The sequence below is a fragment of the Rhea americana genome, unplaced genomic scaffold (assembly GCF_003343005.1).
Source record: "Rhea americana isolate MKP2758 unplaced genomic scaffold, rheAme1 scaffold_106, whole genome shotgun sequence".
NCBI classification, from domain to species: domain Eukaryota; kingdom Metazoa; phylum Chordata; class Aves; order Rheiformes; family Rheidae; genus Rhea; species Rhea americana.
In genome coordinates this window covers 2,899,439-2,923,140 of record NW_028185106.1, presented here as the reverse complement: position 1 = coordinate 2,923,140, position 23,702 = coordinate 2,899,439, and the positions used below count along the sequence as shown (strand labels likewise).

Below are 23,702 nucleotides of genomic sequence, written 5' to 3'. Positions count from 1 at the left end.
AGAGAGGTTACTGCAAAACACAGTGAAACCCACATCAAAATAATTAAGGGAAAACACACAAGACAACACACAATTTATACACACAGATTTCAAAAAGAAGTACTTTACTACAATATGCATGTATTAAATAATCACTGACGCTTCAGCTAGCCCACAAGATGCTACCCACCACCTCTTCATCTATACTTTTATACATAGTCACCTCTGTCCTATATGCTCAGCTAACCTCTACTGCCACATCCTGCTGCAATACATTAACTTTAACTTGATGTCCATAAATGTGAATTCCTTCAGTTGGATATTTCTGCTTTCTAGTCACACTGTATTTATCAAAAACAAAAAGTAGCCATAACCAGGATGTATATGGTCCAGTGGATATACCCTCCAACACAGGGAGTATATCCTGGCAAAGTGGGACACAACAGTCCCTGTGTATCAGATATTCCACTGCAGTCCCTGCAGGCAATCTGCCAACAAGATAATACTGAACAACTCTGCACTATTTTTTATTAGATATAGCCAGCACTTCCAGCCRTGGGTCTGAAACCTACCACATATTTCTCTACTTCATAGTTCTTCCAGCTCTCCAACCCCCTACCAAGATTTTCGGATCAGTTGAAGCTATGGCACTTTTGTCCTTCCTTCAAAACCATCCTCTGTCCTTCCATTTTATGCTAGCATGAGCAACAAACAGTATCATCATATTTTGATACCACTTTACTTGTTTTTCTGTGCTGACACCTCTGAGTATTTCCTYAGGAGCTTCTCCAAGACTCAGAATTCCAAATTCCTATCCTCAAACACATMATACTTCTCACAGCAAAGTATTTATTTGTTATTGTATCCTTCTCTGATACCTCCATCAAATTTGCTCTCATGAACACCAATTTAACAGAATGCAAGTCCACTAACGACAGGCACTTAGGCACAGGCTTCTCACTTATGCTTTCTGAAGCTACAGAGATTCTGTTCCACCCTCCTTCCAACACTCGCCTTACATTCACCATGAGATCTGCGGCGAAGAACAGACAGAAATATACAGCCTAAAGGAGCTTCTGCAGTGTATTTTATTTGCTTATAAACTAAAAGGAAGTCTCCACAGACTTCAGAACCTTCAATCTGCATATCCTAGTCTAGATAAAAACRTATTGTTTTCACTGTTGCTCACAATTTCCCTTTTATTTATTTAAGTACTTTTCCAATTCTTCTATTTGAGCTTCAGCTGAAATAATAAAACAGTTATTATTAGGCCTCTGTCTCCACAACATGCACTCCTGTCACCAGGGATGACAGGAGGCCTAATTGAATCCTATAGGTAACACAACACAGATGGCACCAAATTCAGATAAATAAATATGTTGTAACTTAAAACAATTTTATTCACTGTAAAACAAAATAAAATAAAAGTGAAATTGTACACTCAAAACATTTAACATTTGATAGAAAAAATTTCCATGGCACACACTGTTCCAAAAAAATTTATAAATATGCAACCGAACAGAGCAACTGCATCATTAGAACAATATAACTAGAAATTTTATAATGAAACACAGATGTAAAGAAGAATGAACTGGCACAGCCAATCTATCAGAATGTTCACCCCTRTATTCTTCTTGTTAAAATAAACACGATATTTAAGATTAAAAGAACCTTTGTATTTCCACCACAAAACCATGTTCCCTCTAACTGCCTGAATACGTTTTAGATGTGATAATATTGTTATTATTGTAATATCAGATACATACATGTCAGGTAAAAGAGCTAATACATGCATACTTTTTTTTTTAATCATTCTCTAAATACTGGGTACATTTTACATGAAATCTAGAATAAAAGCCACCTGCCTTCTGCATTATGGGAGCCCATGCAAGGCATGAAAACATTGCTGGGGAAACTGAAAGGTCCGGTTAGGAAAGCCAACTCTTAGCAGCAGAGCAAAATCACTGTGAAAGGCGTTTCCACCCATACTGGAATTGTATAATTTCATGTATTATTTATTATTGTTACTCAAATCTTCTCAGACACTATGTGGTCATATTCAGTATTACTCTCCTGCAAACACTTACTTCAACATGCAGGGTAAATGCAGCTAATAAGCATAATTAGCTCAGACACTGTATTTAATTTAGTTTTGCACTAAAGACTAATTGGCTACTCAGCGAAGGGGAAGTGTAACATTTTTTTTAAGATGCTTACCCGAGGGCCCTGATCACCTTGATCTCCCTGCAAAGTGGAAAGATGAGATGATAGGTTTAACACAGCATCTGTGTGCTACCCAGCTCTCTTACATAATCTAACATTAGACTGTGTCAATATAAACTGTGTCTTTAGTTCATGCTGGGAGGGCTTTCCATTCACTTTGTAGGCATCACCCATACATCAACTCACCTTCTCGCCTTTTGGACCAGGAGGGCCCTGAAATAAACAGAAAAAAATAATTAAATTGATAAATTATTAACACTGATACAGTCCAGGGACACTGCAAGAAACAGATCTGAGCAAACCTGTGATTTCTTCATGAAAGTATGTTTCTTTAGAGTTTTTTCACTTCATACCCCAGGGGTACTCCAGAGACAGCTTCTTCACAGTATTAATAACAGACACTGTGGTCAATTCCTGATTAGTACACTGAYCCCCTGTGTGGAATCAGACTACTTGGAGAAGCAAAACTATGCCTGAAATGGCAAAATTTGTACTGACTTCAATTAGGAACAACAGTTTATCTCCTACCAGATGATAAATRTTTTCTAAGACTGTAAAACTTCTTTGCAAGTGAAGCTAATAAATTCAGAGGCTTATAAATCTGCCATGTATTTTGGCACCCTTCTTAGCTTATATTGCCAAGGAAAAATGGATTAGGAATTCTAAAAGTAGTGTTTTCATTCCTATCTTTGGAAACACTGAAGTTGATGTTTAGTCTAAGCATGCTGTTTTAGGTAAAATAAGCACTTTTATGAGAAATTTGTATAACACAATTTTGCAGAAATAAGAGTGATTGTTATTTACCATCAGACAACCAAACAGTAAGGTGACAGTATCGCAAAAGCAAGAGGTCCTTTACTATTGTTTTTATTGAGAACTTTCCCAGAAAGCTACCAGAAGGTCTCTAAAACATTAGTTTTCAAGTCAGTATCTTATGAATAAAATGCTACCAGTGTGCAGAGAACTGTCTGGTTACACAGTGCAGACTCTACACCCAGCTTTTTGAAAGATATGCAGGTGTTTCATTACAAAGGAGCTGAGGTATATAGGAGAACAGCTGGAAACAAGAAAAGGAGCCATSCAAGCGACCAGGGCCCACTGTTACAACAGGAAGTATGCATCTGCACACACACACGTGTGTGTGTAAGGGGAAACAACAAGAAAATCTTGCCACCAGCAACACAAGTAGATATAACAGATTGCAACCTTGTTGAGCTGAGTGGATTGAGACGATTTCACAGTTTGGACTACTAAAAATTCCTGTGGTACACATAAATGCAACTGGAAGGAAGGCAAGTCTGCTGTGTATCAAAGATGTGATTAACCACATGCAAGTCTTTGAGAATTCCTCCTGTAGTCAATTTTCTGCTTATTTTTAAGGGCTTCTAATGCATGCCAGAAAGAAGTATCTGCTGTTAAATCTTTCAAGGAGTTAAAGCATATGCCTCTCCTTCCACAGCCTGCCATCTCTTCTGTTTGCTGCAAAKAACATGGAAACAAGTCTGCTGCCTGACCTCCCTGCATCTCCTTTAGGAAGGACAGTGCTCACTACAAGCTGAGTGGAGACCATCTGCTTTAATCTGCAATTAATGCTGCCCCCTGCCCCCTTTGTGCTGCCATGCAAGAACTTGTGCTCTTTAATAACAAATTAAACAAAAAAAACATGGTGAATGGCAATGACCTTGCTGCACCTTTAAGTTCTCTACATCTATTCTTTTTCATACTTCATTCCTGATTGCCCCTTTCCAATGCACAGGTTTATATACACAAAGTGGAAACTGCATACTGCATTTTCCCCTGTTAGTATCTTATTCTCCATACTTTGACAGGACTCCATTACATTACAATGTGGCAATTTTTCAGGAGCCCACTTTAAAACATATGCACATGTGCCATCAGACTTGCAAGTTCTTGGGCAAAATTATACCAATGGTAACACAGTAACTACAGAATGCAAAGAATTAAAATTGCTGAATGCTGGTTGTTATTACTTTTTTTACAATGAACAAAGAAAACAAGCAAACGCTGTGGCTACGTTCTATTTTCCTTAACTACCATCCCGTTTTTGGCTATGAATATCTTACTGACTGTGAACTGCAAATAACATGACTCTGATCTGCTAYAGTCAGAACTTTATTTCTGAGTCTTAGTCATGAAATTATAAATAACATGAAAGAACCAAGACTACAGACAGATGTTGTCTTGGGGATCTTGTTGGAATGATGGAAGATGTTAGCGCCTTCATCCGGACACTCAATACCATCCTTATACCCAAGGAAAGTGCTGCTTCAGACATGCTTTGGCTCAGAGCTTTTCTCAGGGGTGCCTTCCGCAAATGTTGCAGCTGATGTAAACTAAGATGGCACGGATCAGGCAAGCTCCCGGACTGAGCTGGCTCACTGGAACACAAACAAATTAGAGTGTGCTCGCACAGGTGGTTCAGCCAGCAGATCTATGGGACTCCTAAATTCCCTCCCTGGTACAAATGTTGGCAGTATGCTCAGCTGTCCCCAGCTACAGAGGTAATCTCTGCGTCCCCTCCAGATTTTCCTCTGTTAAGAGAGTTCTCTGGCAGTACAGGCCATATTCAAATACATTTTTTAATATGAATTACCTATTTTGTTCTCCTTTCTCTTTATAAAGTTTTCTGAAAATTACCTGTCCACATCATACTTAGAAATTTATTTTTTATTCATTCTTCCCTATTGTGCAAAGCCAGTAATTGTAACTGCTTGGTGTTTGCTCACCCTGAATCCTACAAACTATTGCTTCTGTTAAGCCTCCCTTTCAGGATACAAGATTTTCATATAAAGTCTTCATCAATATATGACAACTCTACTGTACTGGAAGTTAGAATCAGCTTTTCAAAAGGCCAAAAGAACATTTATGGTGTGAACATTCTCACAGCTCTCTTCACTTGTAATGCTTTTGCTTTCCACTAAGAGTCTAGAAAAGTAAACAAACAATTCCAAACAAAAATAGCTCTCTTAGATTCTAGTGAAGGGAATCAGTGGGGTTTAACTGAAAGAATATTAATGCAATTCTTTCAAGGCTTGTTCCTCCATCTCTGGCTTTCCTCTCATTATTTCAATTGTTCTCTATTGTTTTTGCAACTTTAAAAAGAAAATTCCTATCCTCAGCCTTTGACATCTTCTTTCCATTTATGCTGAGAAATTCTCTCAAGGTTTTACTGTAGAATTTATTAGTGTCTGTACACTGAGTGGGGGAAGGGAGCAAGAAAAATTTGTGTTAGGTTTGCAGGGGTGGAGGGTGAATTGAGACTGATTTGTTTAAAGGAAGGCAAGGTTTCTTCTGTTTAAAGTACAGACACAAAGAGCAGAGTGAGTAAAATAACGCTAGCTTTGTAGGCCATAGTGCAGACATCCCGCTTTTTTCCCAAGGAGATTTCTGTGTTTTCGTTTGTGAGATGGCAGAGATCAAGCTGCTAGCGGCAGCACAAATGCGAAAGCATTTTGTGTAAGCTATATGAACTGGCCGAGGTCAGAACATTTCTGAAATAACTTTACAGTGTTTTCACTGGAAACAGAGGCTCTTTTCTCTAAGTGTAATTATCTACTCCAGACTACTATACATTTCCAAAGAGAGTTTATAGCCTGTTCCACATAAGCAAGGCCTTATAAATCACAAACACATGCAATATCTGCATTCATAATTAGGCAACAAATACTACTGTTTTTAAAACAAGGTCTTCTAAAGCAGACTAAAAGGCCTCCAGGCACCTGCAAGCTAAAAATAAAGCTGAAATCAGGGTCAATTCCATGTTCAGACAGGTGCCTTTTTTTTCCGCTGCTATCAAAATCCTATTTCCATTTTCCGGTGAAATCCTTACAGTATTATAAATGGTTGTACAAGAAATAGTAGGGCAGGAGGACATAGTACTGGAAAACACAAAACCAATTCTTCTAGTATTCATTCAGGCAACATTAACAAGAAATTTATCCAAGTGTGATCAGCATGATTTTTCACATAACTGGCATTTCACAACTCATTAACCGAAAGGTGCTACTTTTTGAATTCCACCCTTGCTGCCACTGCCATCTTTACAGTTTTGTGAGTTACATTCAGAGGACCACCTCAGAAGCTTGTACTTGATTTATATTGTTTTTATAAATCTTTTCAAATGTAAAATGATCTTCATTTTCTTATAAATATATTCCCCACAGATTCCTGCTGCTGTAAGTCTGCCTCTATAATACAGCAAGTTGTAACATGACTTATAAAAGAGGCCCCAGTCACTGAGGGGAAAGCAGATCTGAGGATAGTAAGGGGTTCAACAGAACAGTAATGTTTCGAGGTTATATATAAAGTTACAAAGTCAGTGCAGARGAATCCAGATTTAAGGCTTTCAGTGACTCTCAATTAACCCAAATGATGCCACTGCCAGTGCCCAGGGCAAACTGGCAAATACCAACTGAGTACAATCAGCTGTACCATGACAGCACCAGGCCCCAGTCGGGTCCATTCACCTTTTGGGCTCCTAAGGAACCTGAGCTCTCAATTCAAGCAGCTCAGACCAGCTACCGCAGAAGACCCAGRCAACACTTGGCTATAGAAGAGCTATAGCTGCGGGCTAAAGTATCCTGGCAGTTAAGACAACTGAATACAGCTTGCAGGTTTTGTTTTCATTTAGAATGAAACAGCATWTGATATGTTCACCTCTATAAGCAGTTACCGCACTCATAGTAAGTGTGTAACTGACAGCAAAAGGGAATAGTGGCCTTGTGGAAAGGAGGAGAAAAGCAAACCAGATACAACCTAGCCAGGCAGATTCAAAAAGGAAACCAATTTGCCAGCAGGATTCAATCATATTTGCACAATTAAATGACTACGAATACATTGGCTACATTAATTCAGCTCCTGAGGCTTATTTTGTGGTTTCTGCACGTAACAACCAATTTACTCAGTTACGAGTCAAACTTCTTCCTTTGCAGTTTGGCTCATGGCTTTCACCTATACCAAATTACAAACTCCTGACTCTGGAATTATTTTTACCTAGTACTGAGGCTAAMCTATAGCTGCTGCAAAATATGAAGATCAAATAAGCTGAAGCACAAGATACAAAGTTACAAGAGCATTAAGAACCACTGCATCATTTCAAACTTCCTACATTCACTTCAGTCTTATGTCCACTCTGCATGCCCTGAATTACTGAGCAGTGTGGTTTTGGCTTTTGCTGAAATTGGCTATGCTTGTCACCGATGTCCACCTTTGCTAGTTTACAGTGTCAACATCTCACCTTGCGTCAAGTTTACAAATGCTTGCAAGAATTTCTAATGAAACTATATAGCTTCTACATGTTAAATTATATTCTTTCCTCCTTCACATTCTTCATTCTTCCCCAGGATATGACTGGCTTATGGTGAAACCTTGGAAAACGAACAAATTCTATCACTGAACTTCATGAAATTCATCCACTAAACTTCCCTTTGCTCTCCTCATATTCTGCAGTTTCTATTTCTTACAACATTCCAGTGCACAGAAGAGGAAACCTGAATATTTGACACTGTAATTCATGTCTGACTTAGTAAACACTCTGTAGATTGATGTGCCCTGAGAGATACAAAATTGATGTACACAACAATCTAGATACACTGCTCAGTTAAAATTTTCTTGTTGATATGAAGGTTAATAGATCCTGTCATAAATTCACAGAACTGTATTCAGTAATTTATGCCAATATATAAATTAGAAAGGTTCATAAGCTGCAGACAGGAGAACAAGATCTACCTAAAACGTGTCAAGAAAGCAGAGGTTTACATTAGAATAGCTGTAATTCAGATAGTATCTTCATTTCTCATGCAATGCTCTTGCTGAGATTAGGATTGGTTGCTTTTTTCAGCTTTAYAGTATTGCTCATAAAAACCACCAGCTAACTGCACACTTTGCAAATGGGTCACTGTTAACTGATTAGTTCAGTAACTAGGAACAAACACATGGCTCAGTGTCAGCCATGAAAAAACTTGCTAGCAGAGGTCTCCTCTTCCTTTATCTGATATACCTGCTTTCTTTGTTTAATCAATAAGGACGTTTTCTTCCCCCTCTCATTTCCTCTTGTACAGATGCAGTTTTTCCTTTGAAAAACCACAAATCTCAACACAAATAGTCCTATAAAAATTCCACAGTACAGAAAGTCTATGACAACCCATTGCCCGAGTACTATCAATCAAGAATCCGCTTTACTATCAGCATAAATGAATGTAAGTATATATTATAATCTGAATCAACTGTTAATTCTCCTGTGAACTGAGCAGCAGTACATGCCAGCAAGACCAATATAGTAACAGGCTACTACAGGCTACCACTTATTGTTTAATGCTCTGTACATACAAGCATTTCCTGAATTTGAGTCCTTATTTCCTTACCCAAAGTGTACCTTCCTATTCTCCTGCTTGCTAGATAACCAGAAGTTTACCRATGATCATACAGTTCTGATGTAATACTGTAATAAAATACCACAAAAGAAATCTCACTCTGATAGACTTGTAAAACTGCACATAAAAGCAGAAATGAGAAAATCTGTTACTGCTATGTTTCTCCTTTCATAAGGAAACACCTAGAGCTTCTGTCTTCTGTAACACCATAGATGCAAGGAATACATAATCACAAATATCTTGCCTTACATCAGAAAGACAGAAACACACAAATTTCTGGCTGGTCCTCAGAACTGCAGGAAGAAGTTTGAAAACACAACTGACGTGTGCCCTACACAGTCAGAATACCTAAAACAAACAAAACAGAAAACCTTTACTACTATTACTATTACATTTGCTATTTCTAACCCAGTCTCAGGATTTTTTTAGAGCTCAATCCCTAATTAAYATTAATAATAGTTACAGTGACAGCACAGCAAACATGCCAATTTCAGTGTTCAAGAGCTGTTTTATAAAACATCCCAAAGATGAGACATTTCATCCACATGGGTTCAGGCCTCCCCCACCAAGCAGCAGATCCCTATCTCATTACTTATCCACTGGGGACTAGTATTACTGAGGTTAACTCAGGAACTCATCCTCCAGTATCTCAGAAGGCTGTTCTGCACTCCTTTACTTTCACAGACCCTCCCTACATCTTCCTCTTCTTGCTTCTCCATGCTGAGAAGAGATACTTGGGGTCCCATTCCATCCTCTTCCAGAGTACTATGCAACAAATTATTTTTTTAATCATTTTTGCATCCCTGCTGTATCTTCTACAATAGGAATGTGTGTGTGCGCGCACTGGTGGCAGAATTTCTATACGAACTTTCACACAGTATTTGAATACTTACATCACAAGTGACAAAAAARATCAATATATACCATGATAACTATGGAATAGGCAAAAAGGAGTCTGCTATCAAGAGATGAATACTTATTAGAAGTCATGGAAAGTTGATAAGATCCAACAACAAGAGAAAGTGCAGTTGAGTAGGGCCTTGTACTTTCAGTAATATATATTCACTGCAGTCAACAGAAATGACCCCACTGAAATACAAGACGTATAGCAATGAATTAAAGAACTGTAAAGCTGCATGTCTAGGGGAGAGGAAGACAAAGAAGAATGAAATTCTTAAATTTTACAGTAAGAAGTAGTAGAGTGCAAAGAGTTATCAAAGCAGATTGTTTCACCTTTTTCACAGAACTGCACTTATTGTAGAGTCAAATTACTAAACTGCGAAGGGAATTTTAGCTATAAACAGTTTTTATTGCCACAGACTTCATACCTTTTATTTTGCACTGAACATTAAAAGGGCTATGAAACAAAGGAGGAAAAATAACCAGGACTGCTTAACCTCCCAATTATCCCCATTTATTAGAACAACAATAGCATAGTACAACTCCAGAGTAGTTTTCTGCACTCTCCCATGAGGACTGTACCAAAAAGCAGCCATTTAATACAGAGCCATTTTGCTCAAAGGTATTGTATCCATCTGAACCCTGGTCTAAGAAGCTGTATTAGGTATTGATGCCTTGAAACTGATCAAGACATTCCACTTTATGGAAGAAATTAGTATATTCCAGAACCAAAAGAGAACTTTGAAAAAAACATAATAATAAAAAAGAAAAAGACTTAAAAGGAAGAACAACAGCGTCCAGTGGAATTAAGGGCTTATAAAACTGCAGGGATCATGGAAGCACATTCTGGCTTTCTTTTCCAACATGACAGAAATTAACCAGAGAAAAATTACATCTCCTTCCAATCAAACTCGTAAAATCCTTTTTCCATGTTTTTTTGAGATAAAGAAAAAATACACTTAATTTTTTATACTTTATTTGGTAGATTTTTATCCTTTGGCCAGCTCTCATTTATTCCTAGAAGTGCAATATCAAAACAGATCCATGCTGGGAGTGAGGAACTTATTCTCACCTCAGGAACAGTAGTTCTTGCTAATATTTCTGTCACTTTTTAACCTAAAATTTTAACAGTAGCTTCTGTAATTCAAAGACTTGGGGTGGCTTCCCAATTGCATAGTGGCCTGGTAGGCAACTTGGCTGAGATGCCAGTATCCTTAAATCATTTGGTGTAATGTGCCAAGTTGTTCATGAATAACAGGGTGAACTTCAGGCGTTCTGAAGAAAACAGATAACAGAAGAAAGCAGGGGAAGATGAGAGTTTCAGAACAATGTGAATTCACATTACTTAATTACATAACTTAATTACAGTATTTGGATTTTACCACAAACCTTTTCAAAGAGAGGAGGTCAATTCCATTCTTGGACTCAATACAGCAAATCCAGAGTAACTACACTTAGTTCAGTAGTGATGCTCTGGATTTCTTTCAGTATATCAAAGGTATTTCATCCTGTGCATACRCTGTTTTCTCTTTTCCAAATTYTACTGCTCACTACAAGACACATTTKTTCCTTYAAGATAGTAGAATGCCAAAGATTTATATATGCTTTTAGTGTTGTCTACAAAACTATTATAAAATGCAATTGTAATAGAAGCGGTGTGCTAAGATTACATAAATCATGAGTGGTTGGGAGGGCAATTGTTTCACAACCTAGGTAACTTTTTTAATTGGAGAGTATGCTAAAGCATGGGGAAAATGTATGTTAGTCAAATATTGCCATACATTCCCCCGATAATCTTATCCTTCCTTCCTTCCCACTCTCCCCTACACATCCTATAGTCCCTTAAATAGCTCCTGTGCCTGCCAGTCACATCACAACCTAAACTGCTACCCACACAAGCCTTTACAAGAACTGGATGATAAGCAACAGTGTCTGACAAACGTAAAGACAAAAGCTACACTACACAAATCTGTCCGAGGCAACCCTGTAGATACTAAGACACCACAGGACATCTCCAAACTACCCGAGCTGCAAGTCACTGCTGTAAGAGGCAAAGGCTTGACATTCTAAGTCGCAGCTGTAGTCTTGATGGGACTTGTCAATCCTTACTCACAGATAATTTATCTGGAGTCAATGAGTATATAAAAATAAAAAGACACAAAAATTAGGATATAAAACAATATGCATGTTAATATAAGACCCATGAATGCTAGCAGAAGAACCAAGCCTTTAATTTCTCTTCCTCAATTTCCTCATTTACAACAGAGGATAACTACAACAACAGACTTAACGGAGCTACTTTGAGAACTGTTCAGATTTGTAAAGTTTGAGTAGAAACACTGAATAAATGCTTATGAATATTTATATCAACTATCAGCATGCATATTTATACATAGGCATCTACAAAATTGAGATGAATAAAGATGTTTTTGTAATCTTTAAGGCTAGCAACATCTTTCTTTAAAAAATAAGCAATTTAAGAAAACACAAAAGTTTATTAAAAACAAAATGTTTTTTTCCTTAAGACTGATAGTTTAATCTACAGATTTCATAGTATCGTCAGGGAAATTACACATACGTATATATAAATGGATATTCATTATTTTTGGCAAACGATCACTAACAGACATACTGGGCAATATTACTGTACTGTATTTCTGAAAACTCATGATTTTTTTAAATGTTTCTCAGCAACTCACAGATCTTAACACTACTGATGGATCTTGGCAAATAAGGATTATTAGAAACTTCTACGCTACGGCAGGAACATCCAAAGCGTTTTTCAAATGCAAAATTTCATATTATAGCTCACAAACAGAATGGCAACTTCCACGCCATGCTCATTAATAAAATTACTGGTAGTACATAGGACACTGTAATCAAAGGAATTGCAATATTTTCTGTTTTTCTCTCATCTCTCATGCTGTGCTCCTACAACTTAACCCATATTCACAGAAAAAAAATAGCACATCACCACAGCTGTTCATGCCATTGTCCATTTAATACAAAGAACCTGTAGCATTTCTTATATCATTTAAGGCTCAGAGTGTACTTTAGGCTGCTTAAAGTACAATTTTTATTGACAAAAATGTCACTGCACTTTAAATTGGAAAATACAAATTTTGAAGCTGCCCACAGAAAAGATAGTTTAAACAGGCCTTATATATTTCAAATTTGATAGAAATATATCATTTTTAGAATTTCAAAGCAGAATTACAGCTGACAGCCTAAATTCCAAAGCTCCCAGGTCTGTCCTAGCTTGTGGCTAGCTTCCAAGATCCCAATACTCCCGGTACAGAAATTCAACAGGGCTCTGAACTGACAACAGGTGATCAACAAATGTCTGATGGTCTTTCCTAGTGCATTCAAAACAAGGCCCTAGATATCATAGCATTATCTCTAACTCACTATACGCTTTATGAGATGAACATTTTTATAATTTTTCATTATTTTTTAACATCAGTGAGATTATTGGGATCTGCAACAAACAGCTGGAATTCAAAACTGAAATACAGCATGAGGACTCTTAAGAGTAATAAGCTAGTAGGATTTTAATATTGAATTAAAAACATGTGCAGCAGGATAGTGAAATACTATAGAATATTCTTGAACACAGTGCAATACTCTGCTTTGACATAATTCCTAATGAAATACAGAAGACACTACTATATTTCTGCCATCTGTAGAATACAACAAAGAAAATACGAAGTTCATTTGGTAAGTAGATGATTCAGAAATGCAAGAAATATTTCAGAGTTCTTAATTATACTTTGACAAGTATTTATACATTTCATATCGGAACCACAGTACTAGGCTTGCAATTGCTTTGTTGTACTCATATATACTCTGTTAAACTAATGAATGCTATATCAAATTAAGGATTACAAGTCATTTTTGCTTCACAGTTTTTCACTTGCTGTGACAAAATCTAGGCTTTAATATGTCCTAGTGACAGGTGTTAATTCCTAGGTAAGTGGAATATGTGATTCTCTTTAAAATTTATGCTAACATACGTAACAACCAAATTAGACCTCCAGGTTTATTTTATTTAAACAAACAAAATCAATTAATTTCAGAAATGAATAATGCTACCATACAGAAAAGATGGTAATACTCTACAAATGAAAGGTCTCCCTTATACTGACTTCTAGAGTCTTATCTATTTTTTATTCTATTACTTGTCTTTTCAGAGTAACAGTACCATAAATGGTCACATTGTGAACTACGAGATGAGGGAATCAACATCTAGAAGTATTGGGCCAAGCAACTGAGACAGTTCCAAGAATCCAAGAATTGTCCTCCAGGCTTTCTTCATCTGTTACCTACAGCTATTCTGGACAGAGTTCATCAGGTTTAGAAAAAGAAGCAGCATTCATAGCAACACAGCCTATTTTAGGAGGACACCCAGAGCTGAGAGCTTCCATGAAGAGCCCTCTCTATGGAATTCTGAGCAATGAATGGTCTTTTCTCTTTTTGCATATTCTTACTTATGTGTTTGTRGAAAATCAAAAGCTAGTTTGAATACAAAATTGTTAAATTAATGGGTTTCAAATTACAGATTTTTCTGAGTAAGGTAAATAAATAAGAAATAAACTACCAGTTCCTGGAAATGCCATGGAACATTCTATTATTTCAGCACAAGATTTCTCGAGAGAGTAACTCAAATTGTAATGTCAAAACATGCCTATCCAGAGTAGGTAAAATAACACAGTAGAAGAGTTGGGATGGGAGCTTGACCTCTACTTTAGCCATCTGACATTAGATGAACAGGGCTCTTAAAAGTCTTCATTTGCCTCCAACTAGATGCTCTTAGTAGGGCGCTACAGGGAAGTCATTAATCTGACTTTGCACATGCTAGCAAAGGGTGGGAAAAGATAAGCAAAAACATGCTGGCAGCACAGCCACAACATCTCCTGGCTTGTTGATGCCTGTAACTTATTCCTCTCAGACTTTTAAGACTGTGTGCAGTGCTTCCCTAGTCTTGACACAACTGATAGTTCAGTCTCATTTGCCCTTAAACTGTCAGCTCTGTGCTCATTCTTCTTCATAAAGCAAAGACTCTTATTATTTGCATTAATGCCATCTGCTTAGCTGAACAGGCACTTAACATCAGACATTCACAGCTATCCTAGTTTACGTGTGCATGTAAGTCTACCAGGGGAAACTGAAGTGGTTTATATTTTGAAAGTGCTTACTGTTGTTGTTAATTCCTTTCAACAAAACTATGATATATAAAGCAGAGAGAGTGACACACATTAAGTCAATCGAACACATTAATTCCTGCTGGGAAGACATATTTCTTGCATCTTTGGAGTTGTATACATTTCTGTACACATCAGACTCAGCAAATAAGAAGTCTTGATCATGATCCCCCCTCAAACATTCTCTGATGTGGTTCAAAATGACTCAAAGGTATACAGTTAAAAAACTGATGAGAGAGAAGAGCTAGACCCCGGCTTTTTATTTGGCACGTAACATAAAATTAAAGCTCATGATGATGTTATTTGTTTCCTCAGGTATACAAGAGAATATGGGCTGAGTGTTCCCTAATGAAAAATCACATTGAATTTCAATTCAATTTGTTTAGGGATTCTAATGTACCTTTAAAAAGGAAGGAAATTTGATTAATCAATGGTAAAGAAATAGTAAAGCTCTGCTTGATAAATGCACAAGAGACTTGGTGCAAACTGGCTTATTTATGAGATGGCCCCAGTTAAGACTGATTTCTGATCTCAAAATTAACAGCAAAATGTTATTAGCTGCAATGGGAGCAAGTATTTGACCTTGTTATCTGACACAAATAAGAAATAGACTTTTATATATGTCTGTTTTTCTATGTCAACCTAGTTAGAGATGAGACTAATTATTTATTTTAAAAAACACTACATGAATCTGTTTCTACTGCTGTATAAAAGCCAAAAGCCTCAGATAAGCCCAATCTTATTTTCATTTGCCCAAGTATAACTCTAATGACTTTGGAGTTGGTGGTAGTAGTCAAGAAGAAAAATACCATGTGCATATGAACACTTAAAACTACACAAGTTTTAAACTCAGTTAAGAGTTTTTTCAAAGGACAAACCTGTCATTTTATTCTCTTTCAATAGTTGTTTCTCTTTTTTGAAGCATAGCAAACTGTTCCCCTTCAAAAATATTTTTTCTCCTTAACTTACAGTAGCTGCCAAGATGTGACTGAAGCAGGACATAAGCAATAAGGTAGCTCGCTGTACCGTTTACATGTTAGTGGAGTCATTTCATGAGAAATAAAAAAAAGAAATCTAAGTTTTAATTTRCAAAATGATATTTGCCCCTCTTAAATGAAAGATCACTGTAACAGGGTGTCCCAAGAGTTTACATTGCATTCTAACTTAAATTTTGATTTCTGTATAAGTAATTGCAGCTTTATATAAGGAATTATGAAGAAACCAAGATGCACAAAATTTACTGGAGCAATTTCATAAACCCCAACGAAATACTGGCCTAGTGTCATCCTAAACACATACATACATGTATATTACAAGGACAACATCGTTCCATATCTGCCTAGAAGACCAAAATCTGAATGACTGTACATATTCTTTGCTAACAATCAAAACATTAGAATTTGACAGCTAAATTGCTGTCAAAGAGCAGACTGGCATTTTCATATCTAAACTAAGTCATTCTGTCCTTCAGCAGGAACAGGATTTTACAAAGGAAATTAGGGCACAAGTTGCTACCAAAAAACAACAACAAACCCACCCCATGAGATCATTCTTTTGCGTGAGAACAGCTGATGGTCTGTGGCCTGGGCTTCTCTCAGGAGCAGCAGCTGTACAGCACTGAGTATCTCAAGGTGATGCATAGACACAATCTGATAACCTCTTCAAAACTGGTGTTATGCCCAATCAAGACACCCACAGGCAAAAAGGCAGTAAGATGGGTCTTCTCTTCTGGACTGAGTAGTCCTGAACTATTTCTCTAGCCTTCTATTCTTGCAGTCCTTCATAATTTTGCCTCTTTCCTCCTTCTCTCTACACACAGTGGAGGGGCTCTACACATACCTAAGGGGAAATTGCCAGGAACAAGGACATGGGCCTCAAACCTCAATTTATGGTAACCAGAACAAAAGAAGCAAATCCAAGAACAAGGGCCTAACTGGCAAAAAACATTTTGACTTTCATTTTCTAAACGCACTGCCCTGACAGCTTCAGGTTTTGTTGAGGCATGAGTTTTCTGTTGTTTTGGTGTGACAGTAGACAATAGTAGCTGAGCCAGGCTACTTCATATCAAATCTTGATCACATATACATAGCAATAGGATGTATCGTGTACTCTGATCACAGCTTAAAAGATCATCAAAACTAAAGACAGGATCACTTGACCATATCGACCTCCTCATTACAGAGTGATATGCATTTACTGAGAGGAATACTTTTAAAATCTTGGAGTACAGATAGCTATCCAAACTGCCAGAACTCCAGGGGAAACTCAACAGGACTTTAAGCACAATTTTTTTTTTTTAAACAACTGCCTTCCAGTCCTGCTCTCAGATCCTCGTATCTTCTTTAAAGTCAAGGATTCTCCTTCCATCACAATATTCTTTAAAAAGTGGTAAATAGATGCTTTATGTACACTGCTACCACTCAAAACAGAACAAAACTATTGCCTATGTCCTAGTAACTATTTTTCTCATGCCTTGACAAAGAGTAGCGCTATAAGGGTGTATATATAGAAGATAAAAGTTAAAATGGTTCCTACCAACTCTGTTGACAGTACAGGTCAGTAATAGTCCGTCCACCTGTGAATCAGAGTCTCTGCCATGGAAGTTTAGAAATACTCACCACATACGTTAAAGCTTGACGTTTAAAATGACATATGCAAATATTTGTTATCAGAATTGTTACAGCAACCCTTTATCATGTACACAACATTGGAAAATTTTATGTTGAAATACCATTACTTCCATGGAAATTTCAAATATAAGAAAATAAGAATCTTATGAAAATAAGTATCTATTGTCAATATCATCCACTTTTAATGCAGATTTGAATGGCTGCCAGGAGAAGGGAGAGCCATCTGCAGGGCTGCTGTATCTCAAAGCTCTGCATAGTGATCATGTATGCTGACATGAGGGAGAAACTATGTTGAAACAGAGAGAGGCAGGAAGAGGATAGCACCACAAGGAAGAAAACAGTTGCTGGACTGAGACAAAGTTGCACTGAACTCCTGCTCCAAAACTACCTTACYTGTTATTAGTAGTTTTACTGAAGTAGGATTTCCTAAAAGAGCATTTGTCTTCCTTCACTATAATACTAAATGCAGTTTTACAATATTAATATAAATTTTATTTTTAAACAACAAAAATACTAAAAATAACAAGCCTTCTCTTTAACCAGCAAGTATATTCTCCGTAGAATTAATTTTAGACTAGAAGCTGAGGTCTGTTCTTCGACGAAYGTTAACACGTCCATTACATTAAATAGGAGATGCATGGTCAGAATTTGGTTGTATGGAGCTATTGTAAGGCAAACAAACCCTTCTGGTACAGGTCAATTTAAATACAGATGGGCATTCTAAATAAGAAAACCCAGGTACTCTGGGTATTTTGAGGTCACTCAGAAGCAAGAATTTAAATTTTAGCAAAAGTGTTTAATGTTGGAGAACTGTTCTTTTATAAAGAAAATTAGTTAATATGGTATTTAAAACTGTTTTGTTTTAATGAGAAAACCAAAATCATGGAAAAGGTACTCTACCTTTTAAAGGTTATGCTAGAAATTTTATAGTTTTTATCATGTTCTCCACTGTTAAGACATACATTAGAATTCAAATATCAAACRAATATCAATATGCATATCAAATACCATGAATGTCAGCAATATAATAGAACCATGGTGTRTAATAAAGTTTCTTTTTACTTGAAATAGTAAAACATAAAATGAAAATTATTGTTATTTTCAAAGAAAAGAATAAGTAAATTCAAATATAAAAAGAAAGGAAGGATTACTGATCTGTTATTAATATAATTGTATGCAGTGATTATGTACTTGTTGAGTAAAGCTAAGAGCTTACTTTGTGAAAGTCATTGCAAAAAAAGAATAGGTGTTAATAAAAGACTAAGCTTAAAAAGGATTACAATTCATCTTTAATCTTAGCATGGACTTACATGGCTATGACATCAGAAACTTTCTAAGTGCTTCTTTTGTCAGCGCTGAAATTCTGTTCTTTGAAGCCAAGAAGCCATTACTTCAGCCAAGCCAACCAGTTTTTTTCATTATAGATCTTTCACAGGCACAGTCAAGACTAGGAAGGTAACTTATTGTCACGGCTGGTTGAAATTTCCACAAACACTTTTAAATGGGAAACTGGAATTTTTAACTTATTTTATCTTTTGTCTAAATGTGAACAGTTTCTGTTCTTTGTTAATACTTTAAAAATCTTTAAAGAACAAGAAKTTAGAAAATGTTGAGGGTTTCAGTTGAAGCTTTCAAGAAAACATTCAAAAATGCTGTCTTGTGGAAGTTATCTGCATCTGGGTTTCAGTTCAAGATGAAGACATCTAAAAGTACAGCCTACACACAGATGTGTAGGATATGCAGACATCAATATAGGCTAAAGAGCAATTCAGCAGAGTGGTTATTTACTAGGTTTAATCGTTGCCTATGATCAGGATCTGCAATTCACAGTTGCATGAATGTATACAGTGTCATCTGAGAGGTTCCCTGCGAATCGAAGACAGCTGCCCATGACTGACACCTACCACAATGGACCAACGGGAAACTCAAACCTTTGCACAAGCGGCAGCCAGAGGCCAGGCCCTGGATCATCGCATACAGCAACAGACACTTATGTGTGGGTAATGTAATCAAGCCCTACGAGACTTCAGTGAGCTGAAAAGCTCTCTAGCTGCACTGAGTATTGACATGACCTTCACTGGCTACGAGGTATGCTTGGACATCTCTCATGCCAACACCTGCACACAAACTTCTAGGTTGAGGCATTTTAGTCCAGAGCTGAATTCTTCTCTGAGTGGCTCATGCCATCATGATTTCCTCATCTGTGTCTTTCCAGAAATTATTTCTGGACTCAATCAGCCAGTCAGGACAACTAATTGAGTATACATCCCCCCACCACAAAAAGAGTATTTCGAGTCAAAAAGGAGGAAAAGGCAGTGTTAAGAATAATGGTAAGTATTGGTAAGAATGAACAACAACGAAACAATGGCAATGGCAGAGATGAGGATTTCCACTAGGAGGAATTACTGAATTTAGGATGTAGGAAGGCTCATCCTAAATCTTGTGGATATAGAATCCTACTACCTTGCAATTGTTTGCTGTATGGTCATCCAGGGCACGCAGAATGGGATGAAGTTTCTTTGGGATTTTTAGAGGGTTTTTCTTATGCTTTTCACTCCAATTTTCTTACCACAGTGACAAGATTTCTTTGCCTTCCTGCTCTTAAAATTGTTACCACTGGGGGATACCATCTTGGTATGCCTACAGCTAACTTAGCTCATTTCATGCAGGGGATACAAGCTCCAGAGACTGAGAATTAAGCAAAAAGTACTCTCCAAGGGACTGAAACGTGGGAGGTGGGCTTCCAAATCCAGAGAAAGGACACGCGTGGCAGCACAAGTCAACATCAACTCTAGGCCAGACCACAGGCTCACAGAGAACCTTCAGCTCCTCTRCAGGGCTTGTTCAGAGCAAGAGTGCCCACAAAAGTTCAGTCTCCTCACTGACACCCAAACACAGAGAGGCTACAGATACTTCCCTCTGCGTATGTCACGCATCAAAAGCCTACTGTGAAACAGAATAGTATGGCAGGGTGATCACTTCAAATATCATTTAGACAACGTACATAATACAGTTAAATGGAGTCTGGTATCTCACGAGGTGTCAAAAAAAGTTACAGCAGGGATACTAGGCATTCTGACTGAGTGGACAGACAGCTTGGAAAAAAACCTGCCTTTCAACTGAAAATGATGCTTTGAATGAAAAAATCTGAGGAAAATGCTTCTTTTCAGTAGAGGGAAAAAAAAAACTTAACTGTCAAGAAAGTCTGTAAAGCTTTGATTTGTAATTACRATTCTGAAACACCAATAAAAGTCCTCACAGAAATTTTGGTTCAGGCATCACTGTTTGCTAAAATGGTTTCCCAAGCCAGAGTTTACCTACCATAATGTATTTTAGGTATAAAAATGCTAGTTTTCCAATCATTTTTCACTAAGTTTGGATTGAACATTAGCTACTTTTCTTCCTCTTATTTTGCTCTTCCATATTTCTACCCTTTTGTAACTCAAATACTTTACACATAATTTTTGCTATATCAGATACTTCCCTCTTTTCCAGTGTATTAATAACTTAGAAGTTAGATGCCTGGATTTCCACATCTTTAATTACCGTTTGCACAACAAAGCAGTTTGCTGTTCTTAAAGCAGAACTAATTCAAGGAATGTATGTAATTAATCAAAATAGCTAGTAGTGCAATATTTAAAATAATTGAGGCCTGCCTGGATTATAGCAACACTATTAGTATGTGATTAATAAGCAGTTGAAATGTTACATTTGCTACACATTTGCTAAGTTATTTTATCTTGCTTTAAAGTTAAGTGGCAAAGTTTCAAGCCATCGTTAAGAGATTTGCTTTATTCAGAATTGTGTTGTTAACCCCACCATCTGGTCAAACAGCTGAGGGAACTCAGACAACCATATGGGAGCCCCATGTTTCTGTTTTGGGAGATATTTGGCTTACTGAATTATGCAATGGTTACCGGTTTCTAACGTCTTACAGCAGGATCAAAAGAACCCCATCAAAATAATTTGTAAATTATCTGAGTTGCATGGACTGTTTATTTAGCCTCAACTTTTGTAGTAAAAATAAGATGAGTTAGCACTTACTTGTGGACCAGGTTGACCCTGAAAAATAAAATAAAAAAAAAGATGAGGTTACAGAAAGTTATGGCCAGGATTAATTACTTAAAYGGTGGCAAATAGTTATAGCACTCTACAATAAGGAGATAACAATCCCGTAATTATAATGAAGTCAGATCCTGGACTCTCAACTCTATAATCAATGTGAATTAAAAATGATTAACTTCATTTTAATTAACCGAGGTTAAAAAAATTGACAATAACACATTGTTGAACTTGTATTTGAGAAATTTAGTATGTTAAATACACATAGCAATACAATTTAGAAAAAAAAAGGAAAGACCTAATTTAACCATTCTCAGGTTTGAAAGAATTCACAGAAATTGAGCTGACATAGAAGTACATATTGGGTACTTTTCCCTCTATTGTGGCTCAYCCTTATGGTTCAAGGAGATGCTGATTACTGCCTATTAAATTAACAAAGCCTGAAAACTGGAGAAAAACACTGCTGAGGACAAYATACAGTCTTTTTGCCACTGTTGCAAGGAACACCATTTTAAATTAGTATGAACCAGTATTTAAATCTGTAACCAGCAAGACACGAACCCTGGCCTGCCCAAGAGGTGACTTTGGAACACACTGATCCATTTCTTCTCTTCTTTTGATAAAAAAAAACCTATCAACACCACCCTTGGGCCCATTCTGGCCAAATGGAGAGGTCTCCATTGCAAACCAAGGAGCTGTATTAACCTCATGTTGCTGCAAGCCATTTCAGAGCAGACTTCCTATCCCTAATGTCCCTAGTCTAGGGAAGGTACTGAAGGCCATGAGTAATTCTAGTCCTTTTGTTATAAAATATTTGCATGAAGTAGAAATCTATTATAAAACAGTAATGTAGCTGTAACTATGCACTACCTCACAATCAGCTCACACTGTAAGACAGAGACAAATATTTGTAAATATTTATATGTGTCTCTTTATAAAGATAAATATTTACATTTTTAAGGCTAGCTTCACTTCCAGTGTTTTGTGGCACTTCAATAATATTTCAGTTTAACAGAGATAACATTTTCTTTGGTTAAAAGAAACTGAGCATGAAGACTTCCTGTAMGTCATGTAAAACCTGTTCACTTTGCATAGAAGATATTGCTAGATAGAGCTGAAAATGTTATATAGCCTCCAAGAAACCTGACTGGCTCTGAACTAATTGTTTCTATCTGCAKTTTTAAAGAGAATTTAAAAATTAAGCATTTCAACTGAGAATAACTATTTTAAAGAAAAGCAGCTGAAGAATTTTATTTTTTGCTAACAAGTTTTTGTGTTAAATTAAAAAAGCAAAGCATACCTTTAATTTACATGCAAGTTTTAAAAAAACTTTTTTGAAAACATAAATATTAGAAATAACATTATAGAGGAATCACAATATAAAAACATAATTATTATGGCTATCCAGTCCTTATGCTGAAAGAGGTCCAAAATGTTCCTTATTATGGCTGCAGTTTTGTATTAGTTCCTTAAACAGTATTGTGCTGTGCAGTTTTTCAGATCAAAAAAATAAGATAAAATAAAAAGAAGTTTTCTAGTTTCAATATAAAATAATGCTTCCTGAATTGGTTAGTTATATGAACTTATATACCAGACTGGGTTAAAAATGATAACTGGGAYAACTCAACACTCAGCTTTTACTTCAATCTTCTCATTACAGCAGGTTTTAAGGCATTATATGCTACTCCTGCTTCTAAAATCATTGGGAATTGCTTATTGATAGAGTATTGAGTAATCTGTATAATAAATAAATACATATAAATGAATTAAATCGACACACATGCAAATCTTTATATACAAACTCACATTATGTTTGTCTCATATCATATCTAAAATCACAATACATTTCGATCAACTCATGAAAGACTTTTACAARGTATATAAAAATGTAAATACAATTCTGAAATTACTAAAATGTTGAAACAAGATGTTGACTTAAAGCAATAAAACACATAAACAAAAAAATCCTTTTAAACAAAAATATTTGAATGCTGACTTCTTAATTAACTCTAACTTAGATGTACAGGCTACTGAGTGTCTACATGACACATGCTGTGTATAACATAACAGATGTTCACATATAACTTAAATATACACCAAATTAAAAGTCAAGGATCAAGTTCCCATGAAAGCGTTTTCTACTCTTGATCTCAGTGGCACTGCCAGTCTGTCTTTCTGTTATTGTGCATTACTCTTTTATCATTCCTACAATAAGAACACACGAGAGCTGGAAACTGAATTTTTATAGAATGATTGTTTTTCATGGTGACATAGAACTCTGAGATAATAGGGAATATAAGAGTTGTATTACTGTT

At 36.5% G+C, this 23,702-nt stretch overlaps 1 protein-coding gene across 1 annotated transcript in view; it reads right to left on the bottom strand.

The window, feature by feature from the left end:
* The window catches only part of COL25A1 (collagen type XXV alpha 1 chain), a 308,714-nt gene that overhangs the window by 99,826 nt on the left and 185,186 nt on the right, over nucleotides 1-23,702 (bottom strand). Inside the window, exons 7-9 of the mRNA XM_085309395.1 lie at nucleotides 21,370-21,387; nucleotides 2,389-2,415; nucleotides 2,197-2,223 (exon numbers count right to left, since the gene is read on the bottom strand). Coding sequence (XP_085165521.1) covers nucleotides 2,197-2,223; nucleotides 2,389-2,415; nucleotides 21,370-21,387 — 72 coding nt within the window. The remainder of the gene's footprint in view (nucleotides 1-2,196; nucleotides 2,224-2,388; nucleotides 2,416-21,369; nucleotides 21,388-23,702) is intronic.